At 42.8% G+C, this 15443-nt stretch overlaps 1 protein-coding gene across 2 annotated transcripts in view; it reads left to right on the forward strand.

Moving 5' to 3' along the window:
- nrp2a (neuropilin 2a) overlaps positions 1–15031 on the forward strand; it is a 59318-nt gene extending 44287 nt beyond the window's left edge. The window contains exons 12-18 of one of the 2 annotated variants that reach the window (XM_028470484.1): positions 123–206; positions 291–392; positions 5439–5704; positions 6063–6159; positions 7861–7893; positions 11884–11946; positions 13325–15031. In XM_028470484.1, coding sequence (XP_028326285.1) covers positions 123–206; positions 291–392; positions 5439–5704; positions 6063–6159; positions 7861–7893; positions 11884–11946; positions 13325–13629 — 950 coding nt within the window. In that variant the 3' untranslated portion in view covers positions 13630–15031. Of the gene's footprint in view, positions 1–122; positions 207–290; positions 393–5438; positions 5705–6062; positions 6160–7860; positions 7894–9472; positions 11856–11883; positions 11947–13324 lie in introns of those variants that run through there. The other variant, XM_028470491.1, reaches the window with a different exon arrangement.
- Positions 15032–15443: the final 412 nt, after the last annotated feature.

Consider the following 15443-nt stretch of genomic DNA (forward strand, 5'->3'; position numbering starts at 1 on the left):
GCTCATGATTAATCTAAAAAACAAACACCAGGTGATCTCAGTGTCATCCTCAGACTGATGTCGGTGTCTGCCACTGTTTCACCAGGCCAACTCTGACATGAGTTTTTGTTGTGTTTGTGTAGAAACCACCACGCCCGCGGACACCGCGACGCCGACCCCGCCTCCCGACACGCAGACCACCACCAGCGTCGCGTCCACCACCACAGGTGAGGCCAGCAGCCAGGATTTCAAATGAAAGCTCAGACGTGATTATCTGTTTGACTCTGAGTGTCTTTGTTTTGACGCCGCAGCCACTTCCTCTTCGTCCGACAGCGTGTGCGACTTTGACCACGGCATGTGTGGGTGGACGCACGACAACAACGCACCTTTGCTCTGGTCCCTGCACAGCCACGGTGAGCCTCCGACACACCACTGTTTGTGTTTTTTCTGTATAATGCTAACTGTAAGGCGACATCAACAAATGGCGATAAGTCAAAATAAACAGATTTACAGTTTTGTCAACTAATTAAAACAATCACGGCCTGATTTAAATCAGGTCTCATTGATTTAGTGTAAAAACGTGCAAGTGTAGAGACTGGGGCCCCCGGGGGCCAAATCCAGCCCTTTAGAGCATCCAATTCGGCCCGCAGCAGAAAGTAAAAACGTCAGAGAAACCATGAATTATTGTGTGAATTACCAACTAAATCAGTTGTAAATATCTCAGCTCAATATCTCCAAAATAATACACAAATTCAATGAAACTCCACAATATTAGTCACATGATGGCAGTCATTTTAAATTTCAAATTGTAAAAAAAACTCTCAATCCTGCAATTTTCCTTAAATTATGACACAAAATGTCCCCAAATGACATAAAAATTGGCCACAAAATCAAAAAAATTTAAAATGAAGGTCCTGCAGTTTTGATATTATTGGTGCCTTACATATTTTAGGATTTTTTTTTATACGTGGAAGTGCAAACTAGAGCACAATAATGATGAAATTACTCATTTTCCTGCCTAAAATATGTGGCCTACTTAAGATAACTAGCTCCGTATTTGGCCCCTGAACTAAAATGTGTTCGACACCCCTGGATTAAATCCTCACCAACATGTTTCACGCATTTCCACCATATTTTTCTCTGTAAAACGTGGTCCGATGCAGAGTTTTAGCAAGTGTAGCAAACAGCTGGACGTCAAATCTCACACAAAATCCCACGTAATCTCAGCATTTCTGCTGTGTATGACTATGAAATTAGTGACATTAGTTCACTCTGCTTAAACCTGTAATGTTATCTTCACAAGCACAGTGTCTTCAGTGTATCTTAAAACACATTAGAAAGACATAGTTTACTCCAATAACTGTCATTTTTCTGTGTTGAAACACCTTTTTAGCATCTCTGTTAAAAGCTGTCTTATTTTTTTAGTTTGGCTTGTATTTTTTGGGACTACAGTAACTCGGGACCAGGAAATATTACTTTCTGTTTATTTGTTCAGTAAATGTTGATTTTTCATGATAAAAACACAGTCTTTTTCCTTCAGCTTCTTTGTGAAGAAGTCATTTGTTAAATTGAAACTAAATGTCACTAAGCTGTGCAGAACTGACAGAAAAGCAGAACATCCAGGCCCAGCGTGTGGCACAGACGCTTCAGTTAAGTTTAGAGCAGGCAGATTTAAATAAAAGTCAGGTTTTCCTCTCAATTACTTCATGCATCTCCCAGATGAGGCAGCCTTCAGCTCCACTTCAACATTTCTATTGAACCGTTTTGCTCTGCACGTATAAAAAGATCACTAAGTGCTAATAAAGGTCACATTGGAGACGTGATGAGTTCTTTACTCATCCCAACCTTGTTTTAGAAATCATTGGTTTCCATCGAGTCTTTGTGAATCATTTAGCGAGAATTTAAAAAAACCAGGTTAGTTTTCCTGTGACGTCACTGGGGTCGCGTTCAAGCAGAGGTAACTGAGCGCCCGTGACCCATTTAAGGCCCAAATCGTCTCTAACAGCTTCAAAGCAGCGTCATTCATCACCAGCGGGCTGCTCGGATTAGTCCGGTGCAGGCTTTCATGTATGAAGTATCATTTCCAGTGGTTTCGACACGCCACGCTGGCCTTTGATTCCTCCTGAAAACATGTCAAAGGTCAGAAATCCCAGCCTGCGCCAGATCATTATTTCACCGCGATTAAATAACGCCGTAATCCTCAGTGGGATTCGTTCCTAGTCCCGTGTGACCTGTGACCTTCCTAACCTTCAGCCATGAAAACAGTGTCAGCCACAATATAACATATATATATATATATATAATAGATTAAAAACAGTAGTAAGACTTTCTGTATCATGCCGTGATCAGGGTTGGGCTCAATTATAACTGTAATGGCATAATTGATAATTAATTACAATTATAGTTGTAGTCATAATTGAAAAAAATCTGTCTCTGTTGTAATCATGAAATAATTTTAATTGAGTTCAGATAATTGCCTGTTAACTGTTTTAATTAACTGTAATTGTCATGGAAATTCCATGAAAACTGTCATGTACGGTGTAATTAAACATGAAAGTGTGGAACCGTGTTACAGTTCTATGGCTTACGCACGGGCATGCGTAGTAAAATATGATATGTTTCATATCAAGTCTACCTGTATGTTCTCTTGAGGTTTATTTTACTATTTAGTAGAGAAAAAAAACATAAACTAGAGGGTATACTCACAGAAAAATGGCTCAGACGTCCACACCAACTAATATTAATACCAATATTTTTAATTGATTAGGAAGCCTAGCAAATTAACCAAGACATAAGAAACAAATTAGATGATAGACAATATTTTTCAGTGTATTTTACAGCTGATTTAAGACATGAGCCGTTATCATAAGAGATGCTAACAAAAAGCTAACACAAGAGGAAGGTTACGTTTCATGGGCTTATTCATTAATTGTAATTTAACTTTAGTAATTGAGAACATAATTATAATTGACTTTAAGGTGAAAAATAATAATTCTAATTGGAAATGCTGGTCAACGTAATCATATCTGAGTTGTAATTGAACATGGATAGTTAAAGATGTAATTGTAATTAAAAATTGTAACCTGTAGCTTGTAGCAGTTATTAAAGGATTTGTGTTACACGCCGTGATTCAGGATGGAACAAAACAACAAAGTGAGCCTTTAAACTGCCCCTAAAATATGTTTCAGTCGTCCTCTCTCACACACACACACACACACACACACACACACACACACTGAGTGTTTAGTCTCAGACTGCCAGGGGATGCACTGTCACACACACAGTCTGAGGTGTCACACACGGGCGACTCTGGGCGTAGGGCGGGCAGAGGGGAGCTGTCAAATCCGAGGAAGATTTGTCCCTTTTGGAAATGGTTTGAGTGTCGCACTGTAAACACCAGAGGTGTGGACTACAGTCACATGACTTAAACTTTGATGACTTTAGACTGGTCTTGACAAAATCACTAAGGACTTGCAAAGCCATGACTCGTGACTTAACTCAGACTTGAGCTTATTGACTCGGGAAGATTTGGTCTTCCTATCGTTCCATGACAAAAGATTTTACCAAAATGCAATTACTATTAATGAGCATTAAGTCAAAGGCAAACATCACTTTGATTGACAGGTCCACCTTTAAACAAGCTGACAGCCAATCAGGAAGCAGCTGAAAACATCAAGCTGGGCTTATTCCAAGAGTGAGATCCTTTGGATTTAAAGACTATACCATGATTAATAATTGATTTGGAAAAATTATACCTTGTTCTACTTCCCAGTATGATTACGGTTTGTTTGGTTAACAGAGGAACTGTGGAAATTTCAAAATCTAAAAAGATGCAGATACAGATTACAGTATATCACAATTATTTGACAAGTATGTACTAGTAATTCATTGTTTGTATCATTTGAATATAGTTGCTCTGTAAAATGGGACTCGCTGTGGTACATTATGTGCTCATGACTAGTTGAAGACTTTTGACTTGACTTGACGATCTTGAATTGGGACTTTAGTGACAGGACTTAGGAGTTGAGAAGCAGTGACTTGTTCCCACCTCCGGCAAACACACAACCGCGCTAAATGCTACCGTATTGAGATTTAAGGCACACAGCAGGTGTTTATCAGAATCTTTATCCCAAAGATTCCCAGGCTTCTTTGTCTCGCCTGTAAAAGTCTGAATCACTTATACACACTGACGCAGTTATTCGTGATAAAGCAGGTGATCTAGAGATTGTTGATAGTTTCCCACAGAGTCCACTTAATAAATCACGCTCTCCCGCCCATGCCTTACATACAGTCATTCTCACCAACCTCATTCTCACACAATAGATTCCATGTCGGCGTCCAATTTACAAACCAAACATCCTCTGGCTGTAAACAAAACCGACAGCATGCAATTTTGTCTGACTTTTCCGCCGATGAAGTCGTCTACCTGGAAGGGACTGAAGAGAAATGGCCCTCGCGGGTCCTGGCTGGAGTTCTGGTGGCACTTGGTGAATAACTGAAGCCCACCCTGGACCCATTCTTCTCTGTGTTTACATTTGTCATATCCTTATTGTTTGGCGTGCCCATTGTGTCGACGGCGCTCCTGTTCCTGTAAGCCAGTAGTGATTGGCTCTTCTTTGTGTTTCAGAGCAATGCTGAAAGTGGTTAACTGTGTGAAAAGACATTTGGGACGTGGATGGGGTGTTAAATGTTGTTAAATGTTCATCTATGAGGCAATAGGTTATTGACCCACTATGCTGCGTCTCAGTTAAAACATCATGGCCCTCATTTATTCACTGTTTCTACGTTCAGATCTGAGTGTACGACGTGCGTCCGACCATATTCACGCAAGGTACACTATGATAATGTGATTAATTATAGGTGAAATTAGTTGAAGGCATAATAAACACAGACAAGGGACAACATTTAGTTGTTCTTCAGGCTTTTTTTAAGCGTTTTGTTCCCTAATTTCTTTTAATGTGTTATTTTCTTGCCTGAAACATGGGGACTGAGACTTATATAAACGTCATATCTGTTGATCTCTGTTGTGAAGTTGTTCGCAGTGCACACAGGGGGGCAGACGTCACCTGCTCAGTAGTTGATGCTTTTGTTTTAATGATCTATAATAAGTCCAGTTTTCACACTGTCACAAAGCACATCTTTGTTTTGCTCCACCTCAGATGTGAGGATGCCGATTTTCAACTTGGAAAAGCTTCTTTTCTTGTTTGACCTCAGTGGGCGGGGCCTCCGAAACAGAAGGGTGTAACAAGTTAATGACGATCCAATTCAGGCGCCGCATTTATCAACGCCCGACCATTTGTACGCTGGGATTGGTCAAATACTAATGTACCTGTTTTCACACCAGGTTGATAAATGAGGGCCCATATGTTCAAGTCTCAAGTGTGTAAATTCTGGTTCATGTAGCTGCATCATGTCCATCATTAAATCCCATTATGAACTCTTCTTCTTCTCCTCTGCAGAACTTAACAGCTACCTGTACATGGACGCCAGTTTGAAGACGGAGCAGCAGCAGGCCCGACTCATCAGCCCCATCGTGGCCGCAGACACCGGACCCCTCTGCCTTACGTTCTCTTACCAGATTTGGGGCGAGGCCCAGGGCCACCTCAGGGTGCTGATGCGGCACGAGCACGATGACGAGACGGTGCTGTGGACGCTAAGGGACGACCAGGGTCCGGTGTGGAAGGAGGGCCGCACCATCTTGCCTCGCTCACCCAAAGACTTCCAGGTCAGATCATTTATTAGAAGAAAATATATCCTTTCCTTGAGCAACATGGATCGATCATTTCTCCTCCTGCATCACGTTGTTTTCGTGCCTGTTTGGGAGTTTGTCGTGCGATCGTCACAGACGTCACAAGCGTTCTCATGAAAAAGTCAAGTGATTGCAGAGCAGAGGAGGCTGATTGCAAACGAGTGCAACTTTTTGTTTCTTGTGAAGCTCTGTATTAACTTTTCATCTTTCTTCTCCTCCCGCTTGTCCCCATTTCCATTTCCCCTCGTTGCCTTCATCTTTTGTCTTCCTCTGTCATATTCCTCCCCTTCCTCTCCTCCTCCTCCTTCTCCTCCTCCTCTTTTCATTTCGGCAGGTTGTGATGGAGGGCTTCTTTGTGCACGGCACCCGAGGACACATTTGGATCGACAACATCCACATGCGCTCCAGCATCCCGTTGAAAGAGTGTACACGTAGGTCTCAAATACAGTTTTTCACCCAATCATCACCTCATCATCTTGCACACATGATGTTTAGGAACATCACAGGCTTCCCCTCCTCTCCACGCACTTCCCGGTTTCCAGAGCGATCTCCGACGATCGCTGATAGCAGAGATGAAAGGAGGAAGGCAAGGCAGGGACAACGTTTACTCCGACTCAAAAAAGAAAGAAGAATAGGAAAAGTAGGCCATAAACGCCCTGTGGGCCTCAGAGATGCTTATCTATGTTTCATTAGATTCCTCTTTTCCACCTTCTCTCTTACTTCTCTCTTATTTCTATAAACACGGATTATTACGAGCCGTCAAAGGGAATTACTCGACAGGCTGCTTCCGGGCACCAAGTTTTAGACCAGTGGATCACAAACTTTTTTCCAGGCTTGTACCCCTTCAGATATTTAACCTGAAGCCATGTACCCCCTACTCCTGCACAATTAGAAAAACACAATAATTTAATGTCATATACAATGTAGCCGTACAGTGAAATGTTTCCCTGAATTTTACCTGTCCTGTTGAGGAATAATAATAATAATAATAATAATAATAATAATAATAATAAGCCATATTCATTGAGAAACCCATGTCTTTAATTTTAGAAAAGGAAATCTACCAAACACTTGTTGATTGAACAGTAATACAACATATTCACCACCCAACGAGCTACAACTTTAATGAGAAGGGGGCGGTAAAGAAGAAGCACAGAACTCTGCAATGTTTGGATGAATTTGAGAGTCTGAGTTTAAAATCTCTATTTTTCTGTGGGCATCAAGTCTGTTTGACTTGTGCAAAAAAAAAAAATGTAGCTCTCGCCATATTTTTGCTTTTTTTGATGAGATTTTTTTTTTCTGTCACTACGAATGTGTAATTTGTGGCAATGCATGGAGGCTCCTGGTCGATATATATTCTAGTTTCTGTCACACTGTTTTCAATTTTTTTTCATGACAATTTGCGTACCCCACTTTGGGAACCAAGGTTTTACACCAATCTGGCCCATGCAGGCTAAAATCCTACCATCATTGGACTACAATGATCTATAGCAGAGGGAAAGTGTGTGTGTGGGTGTTCTTCATTTTTCTATCAGTCGTGTGTGTGTGTGTGTGTGTGTGTTTCATGAGAGTCCACGGAGAATGTGCAGCTTGGAAGGCAGAGATGATAGCCAAAGCTTTCCTCCTTCTGCTGTTCCCTCTCCTCTGAAACTCCCAAAGCATGCTGGGAGCTTGCTTATCACCCAACACAGTCGAGGTTTTCACAGTACACTGGTGTTCCCGCCAAACAGACAGCAGTTCCCACTCTGGGACACACACACACACACACACTCCAGTTCTTTGTGTTTGCATTCCAGGCCTCCAAAGGGAAGGTTCTGCTCTGTGCGTTTAAAGCCAGCCTGCTCCACTTTAACTGGACCTCACTGATAAACAAAACTTGAAACGTGTGAACATAGTCCGTCCACCTCCTAATGTGATTTGTGTGATGTTGCATTCTTTAAATGACGCGCACTGGAGGCCAGAACTTTTACACGAGTTATCAGAGGAATTCAGAGAAGCTTCCTCAGAAGCAGTGTGATAGCACTTGTGACATTTGTTTGACATTTGGCCGACTTTTGGTTGAGTTCAAAGTTATCTAACCACTCTGTCTCCTCTCTCTCTTTCCACATGACTCATCCTCTCTGCCCTCGCAGAACCCTTTGCTGCCTTTTCTCCAGAAAATCCAGGTGAGTTTACCTTTGGTGCGATGTCACATTCTCACTGGTCTTGCTTCCTGCTCGTTGGTTTGCTCTCAGCCCTGAGATGTCTGTAACGGCCTGCAGCTTATGTCCAGATTAACATCGCTGCAGCATGTAAACACCCCCTGGTTCTGCTTAAATGGTCCAGTGCATTCATCAATAGTCACTAATTTGCCCATTTTTACCTTTTATGCTTCGTATTAGCAGAAAAACAACAACAAATGGTCTCAAAAACACAAAATATAAGTGCAAGGCGAGCCAAAGCCAGCAGACCTCGTGGAGTCAGATATTTGAAAAGACTCATATCCTCCTTTTCTTGGCTGCCTGACGCAGCCTGAAGGGTTTTAAATAACTGTCTGCCTCATGAAAAATATTTAGAGCATCCTGCGGGATTCTATGAGATTGATGTTAGTGTTTTGGCATCTCATAAAGTCGTCCAATAAGATAAGAGCCTGGCAGCGCTCAGTGCGAAGGTGATGTGTGTGCATTTCTCCGGCTTTCCCGCTCCTATGACTACCCACACACACATATACACGCAGTTGCAGCCACTAAGTCTTGTCAAACACACACACACAGACACACACTAGTATCCCCAGTGGAAAGTAATCAGATAGAGTGACTGAGCAGCAGTAAGGATGAGTGTCTCTCTTTCCTCTCCAGAACTACGCTCTGTCTAATGAGTGTGTGCAGTGTGAAGAAGCAGGAGTACGCATCATTTCCCTCTGTAATTATGTGACACCGTCCAAAAATCAGGATGTATTTAGCTCTGCTTCGCCCACTTTTGTTTAACGTGACATGATACTTTGGAACATACATGCAAGCTCTATTTTTCATTCCTTCACGTCTCCAGGAGTGTGTTTTTTTTTTTTTTGTAGCAGCCTTGGATAAAAGCGTAGAAGCTTCTTGGAAGCAGGTTCAAGGAATTTTCCAAAGGGAGGATCAAGGTCAGGGCAACAGTGTAGAGAATTTGTGGAGATAAAACTTGGCCTGAAGCAGCGAGGGCTGCATGGCCAATAGACGAAGAACAGAGAGCATGATAGATGATACACTCAAAACAAATTTGCTGATTTGAGCTTGTTTAATATCAAGTCCCACTGTGAAGCTGTTTGTCCGTCTGATTCATGCATGTTCTGAGGTGCGGCCGGGGCTGTTTGTAACGTCCATCAGAAAGAGAAAAGCTCCTGAATTCACTGCGTGTGCTTTTGAAACTAATTATTTTTGCCTTTTGTTTCACACCAAGTGAAGTCATTGAAGCTCTAAATAAAAATGGCCTCGCACTTGATTTGAGCCTCGATCGGAGTGATTTCATCCAAACCATTTGATGATCTTGGTGTGAAAACTTGACCTTCAACTGCAACGCCACCAGAGACAGGGATGATGCCTGTAGTTTTTTCCTCTTTTGGCCTTGGAGATTTTTTTCATTTTTTTTGCATCTGGCATGCTTTGCATGCTCTGATGAGGTGCACGCCTACTGTTCAGGGACACATTAGTGAGTTAAATGTAGACAATAAACAAGTGCCACTCCTCTCTTTTCCTGCTGGCCAATCATTCTGTGTCTCTCCACCAGGGGGAGGCGTTCCTGTGCCTCCCTTGCCCATCCACTGGTATTACATTATGGCCGCCGGGGGCGCCCTCCTTCTCCTGGCCGTTGCCATCTTGGTCAGAGCCCTCTGTTGCTGTCGACAACACCTGGCCACCAAGAAGAGCCAGCTGTCAGTGGCCTATCACAGCTCCTCGCAGTGCTTCCAGTATTCTAACTGGTCATCCAGTATGGCCACCCCAGGGGTGGAGCCAGTGCTGACAGTGAGGCTGGACAGCCGGGATCGCCATCGTACGCTCTGCTAAGAAGAAGGTTTTAGCTGCGAGGACCGTTGCAGTAAAGGTGTGATGGCGGTGGCCGTGAGTCGTGAAACTACTGGTTTGAACCTCCTTCAGCGAATGAATGCAGAGGAGATGATGACGCAGACATTGGAAACACTCTCTGTCTCTAATGGAGGAGCCTCAGCTGCTGTTTCATTAAGTTTGCTGTTGACATTTCACACTGTGCTGCTTTGGACGAGCCGACGGACGTTTGAGTATGTTATTTATACGAACAGCTTGATTCGGACCATTGAGTGTCATCTGGCTCCTCGTAAGCCCAGCGGTCCTCCTGAAATGACCCCAGCATGGACATACACTTCGGCTGCTTCTGCTGCCAAAACACACGACTGAAAACAAGACTCCGGGGACTGAGAGTGAGAGAGGGAGACACATTCACATTCAATGCTGGATGAAGCTCTTAGTTTAGCATCTCTGTCATAAAAACACTGCAAAGCTGGAATATGAGTTTGTGCCAATGGCGGTGGATGTGGTTACGGAGGACAAAGAAAATGCCTCCATTGTCCTTTTCAACAAAGCATGTGCACATTTAAAAGTGAAGGAATGCAAATCCATCATACTTAAGTCCAGAGATAACAGCTCGTTTGATTAAACATCTCGTCAGCTGCTGATATAAAACCCCTGTGTCAGTGATGGATGAAGCCGTCTCCAGTGTTCACGGTTTCATCTTGATTCTGTGCTGTAATAAAGCCCGTTGTTCCATCGCCATGTTACGATCCCATGCCACTCACTTCCGTCTTTGAGCCAGGCCTCGCCATAATCTCACAGTGAACATGTGCCTGTTGTTTTGACGGTTGTAAATAGACACATCTGTCTGCCATCACCACTTCTTCCCTTGATTTATTGCCCCGACAAAATCTCCCCGCTGGAAGTCATAAGCGTTGTGTTCCGCTGCATGTTTGCATCCTTGAGACGGATCCAAAAATACAATGAAAACCAAGCAGAATGCGTTGTCCGCCTCTCCACTCTTTTTCTGACTTTACTTTCATCCCTTCTCAAATCTGACTCAGACCCATTGGCAGCGTTTTCACTCATCATACAGAAGTGGTTGGACTTAAGCACTCAGATTGAATGAAATTGAGCTCCTCGCTCGATGGCTCGACATGGCCAAGCGTTCCCAGCCTGTCACAGCCGTAGAAATCCATCACCCGCTGCCCACAGCTCAGCAGAATCCACCTTGATTTGTTGTCATAATTTAGAAGCTGTATTTCTCTCTTCGGTGCAGGTTGTTTTTTTTTTTGGCACACGCTGACTTTGTGCTTTTAAATCAACCACAAAAGGAGAGCTTGGACACCTCAGTTGATCCATCTCAACACCATTACTGCTCCAAGCCTCTATTAGTTGTAATTAGTTAATGGACTGATCACATTTATTAAGGCTGCGGTAAGCACTTTTCCTTCCTTCCATCGCCTAATCCGCTGCCAAACTGAGTTTCCCTGGAAACAATATCAATCGTGCCATTGGCCAAAGACTAAAGTGCAGGTTTTTCATCTTCAAAGTCCCACAAACGCCTCAAAATTGCAAATAGTTTCCAGTTGTTACTTCTTTACCACTTAATTCAATCGTGACGTAAGACGTCGACACCGTCAGTGGGTGAAATTCTTTTATTTTGATGTTTGCATTTGAATGTACACACAACGAGCAGTCTTATCAGTATCGTATGTGATGGCTGTGTGTTTGACAGGAATGTATCTTAAAGACCTTTGTCTATCAATAAAGTCCTATTTTTCTAACAGTGGGTGTGTTTTATTTCTATGTGTATCTGTAGCTGTATCTGTATAATGATACACCTCTCATTATTTTATTGTTTAAATGTGTATCCACCTGGTTTTTGTATTCAATATCTATTTATTCAGTGTAAAGCTACGTATTGTGATTCAAATGAACTTATAATATCATTTTAAAGACACCAGATCAACAGATGTATGCTATGCTGTAACATAGTTTGTTATGAATCAGACAGTCCTACATGTGTTTTTGTGATGATTATTTTGTCACAGATTCGTCATTATTGGATGTTGTGACAGAATGAGGCCACAGAAAGTAAAGAAGACTAACGGACCGACGTAACTCAACTCTCCTCTTGTTTCTGTGTCACAGTGAGGAGACCCAACGACTTTGGAGATGGACGACTGTTCAGTGGAAGAGACCCACTGGGTGGAGGTAAGCAAATTGCTTAGCTAGGGCTGCTTTTATGTCAGGATAGTCCTGGAGGAGAACATTTGGTAATAGTAACACCTTGGTTTGCCTGTGCGTCGCTCCAAAGTGACAGAAAAATGCATTTTCGATGCTGTAAATCAGATCGTGCAGTGTTGATAAAAGGGTGAACAAGCAAAGGTGAAGTGAGTCAGTGACTCTTTGACTCCTCAATGAGTCTTATGTATGTTTGTGCATTCCCGGAGTCGTTATCTTTCTGCTAAATGTGTTAAAACCTTGTCATTCTGGTTAGTTTCTCTGTCTTTTAATTTGTAATTATTCTTTTATTACAGAAAGATGTACAAACAGACACATTTACGTCAATAATATCAATAAAGGAAGGTAAAAGTTGTGATAAAAACAACAATAACAAGGCAAGGCAAATGTATTTGTCATCAGTGGTCCCCAACCAGGGGTACATGTACCCTTAGGGGGACTTCAACACACCTCAGGGGGTACACAGAAACATTTGTCAATTAATTTTTCTAAAATTATGAGACAGATTATGCTTGTTTGCGCAGCTCTTTAAAATACATTAAAAAAGGTGAAGATCAACACCTAAAATGGTCAAAACATCAGAAAAATATAAGTGAAGCTTTCAGACCAGCGTTCTGAGACAAATTAACAAAATAAAGGGGTACTCGCCTTGAGACAGAAAATATAAGGGGTTCATTGGACAGAAAAGGTTGGGAAACACTGCTTTACATGATCTAAATGTCCAACAGAAAACATTCAAACAGTGTAAAAATCAATAGAACATAAAAATCAGCAGTAATAACTTTAAATCAACAATAATGCGATGAAAAATCTTGGCATTTTACAGCATTGATAAACAACCACCAATAATTAAAACATCTGCAGTGATGATCAAAGTAATATTCTAAGCAAATTTACAAATTACTTCAGGTAATAATGAGAATGATTGATTGCGACGGTAAATACTTGCTTTAATTATGAATATTTTCCATTTACTGTTACATACATCTGTCTGCATTGTTCATTTAAAAGTCATTTATTCTAATAAATTAATTTCTTCACCTGTATTGAGTCCTTTATTTTTACTTGGGATGGCTTCTGACATCGTCATATGAACCATATTTTCCTTTTTTATGTTTTTTTTTTTTACTTTAATGACACCGCATTGTTGCTGTCTGTCAGTCAGAGGTGTAAAACATGGTGAGAGACCCTCGTTTTCATCTGGACTAGGGTCAGATCAGATCTTTGATCTGCGCCAGAAGCTGGAAAAGCAAATCACGGGGCCCTGACAGTTCCTGTTTCCAGTCTTCTATGTTCCCTCATGGTTTCATCTAATGACCTTTCCTCCCCGCTTTGCTCGTTCTCCCAGGTTTGCAGTTCCCCGAGTGGAACACGGCGTCCCCCACCTCTGAGCCTCCTGTGACACGCGTCTCTGAGAAAGACAACTCCTGGCTCTACACGTTGGATCCCATCCTGGTGACGATCATCGTCATGAGCTCCCTGGGCGTCCTCCTGGGGGCGGTGTGCGCGGGCCTCCTCCTCTACTGCACGTGCTCCTACAGCGGCCTGTCGTCGCGCTCGTCCACCACCCTGGAGAACTACAACTTTGAACTGTACGACGGCCTCAAACACAAAGTCAAGCTCAACCAACAGCGCTGCTGCACCGAGGCGTGAGAGGACGCAGAAACGAAGCCATTTTCACCGTCTTGTTTGTTTGTTCTTTTGTTTGTTTTCATTTCCCGCAGCTCACTTTAAAGTCAGCGTACGCCCTGGAGTGCAGAACCCTAGGACACACGGATTCTAGGACAGCCACTCGAAAGCTGAGAAGAAGAACCGGTGCTCTGTTGGATAAACAGTGCGTTACTAAACTGTGACCGCAGACGGACAGAGGTTAAACGTAAAAGACGAAAAACACAAAAAAAAAGAAGAAGATTATCTACACATATCAACGATAGAAGGAGAGAAACTGTTCATGTACTGTGACGTGCGCAGAGAGTGGAGGCACCTTGTGTTAGAAATGTGAACACCGTGGCTTAGTGCATAGTGTGTGAGTCCCCTCTCTCTTCCTGACCGTCTGTCTGTGCTATTTTAGTCCATCAGTTCTTGTCTCTCTAGCGTTTTGTTCAGTGTTTTTGTTCTGGCGTGTTGCCCCGTCTGTGGCGGCAGATACGCTCTTTTTTAAAAAGTCAGAGAAGGTGCAAGTGTACATTGTGCAGGAACTCATTCTTTTATCGATGGAGAACTTATTCTTTAGATTTAGACGTCGGAGACGGGAGCGTCGGTTGGTGCAACCTATGGATTGCTGCTATTGGTTGAGGCTGAAGCACTGGAGACCCTGATAAAAAAAGGACATAGAAATGGCTCTTTTCACTCGGACAACTATCGACAAGCCTTAAACTGTTGGTGCAGATGTTTAAGTAAAGGAACATTGAGGCGACACAGGAACGACGCGTGGACCTCAAAAGCCATGATTTAAAGGACCTAACCCACTTCCCCTTCGCCCTCACACGTGACGCCATCCTGGCACCTCAAACCTACGGCTAACTTTAGCCTTTTCGTGTGACTTTTTCGGTCCATTTTTTAAAGTCTCATTTTGTTACTTATCGGGAGGGATTTGAACATCTCTAAAGGAACAGAAGTCTCTACAAATGTATATAAACAGAACACCAGTACACACAGCTGGAGGAGAAACAAAGGGAGCTTTGGACACACACACACACATACACGTGCGCACACACTTGCACGTCCACATTTCACGTCGTCGCCACGCCCACTGTCACTCTCCTCAGAGGCCCACACAACTGGACCCCCCACTGACTCTCCTCTAAGTGCCTTGGAGCCTCGGGGATCCAGCTTTGCCTTTTGAGCTGCGGTTTTGATCTGACACTGATTGTGACTGCAGCGCCCCCACTAGTCTGGGAGGACCAAACACAAAAAAACACAGGAAATCCCTCCTTTCGCACTGCTCGGACTGCTGTTGTTGTTATTTTAAATGGGTCTTTGTACAGAAATGCTCTTTTTATGATTGTTATTATAATTATTGTTATGATTATTTAATAAAGGATTTATACTGTAACTTTGTTTTTATTAATGGAAAGCTAAACCCCAGGTTTTCTTTCACAGTGACACACAATTAGAAAAGCTCGACTAATTGATTTTGTTGCCTTGACATTCTCCAAGTGCGACCATGCAAAGCCAGACCCTCCCCATCCAATTACTCACATTCTCCATCTGTGACTTAGAGCTAAACTTTTACTTTTAATTGCACCGAGCCGACACACAGGGAGTCGAACGCTCACTTTTCTCCATCACACACCCACACACACACACATATTCATAATACTGTGTTGTCAGCCTGCTACACATGGCCTCTAATCTCACCATGATGTCCCATTAGTCTGGACCTCTGGTGGCCCTCATTTAGGAGCTTCAACATCAAAGCTTTGAAGTACTCCCCGTCTAAGCTCCAACACACACTGACTGTACAC

The sequence above is a fragment of the Gouania willdenowi genome, chromosome 2 (assembly GCF_900634775.1).
Source record: "Gouania willdenowi chromosome 2, fGouWil2.1, whole genome shotgun sequence".
Classification (NCBI taxonomy): domain Eukaryota; kingdom Metazoa; phylum Chordata; class Actinopteri; order Blenniiformes; family Gobiesocidae; genus Gouania; species Gouania willdenowi.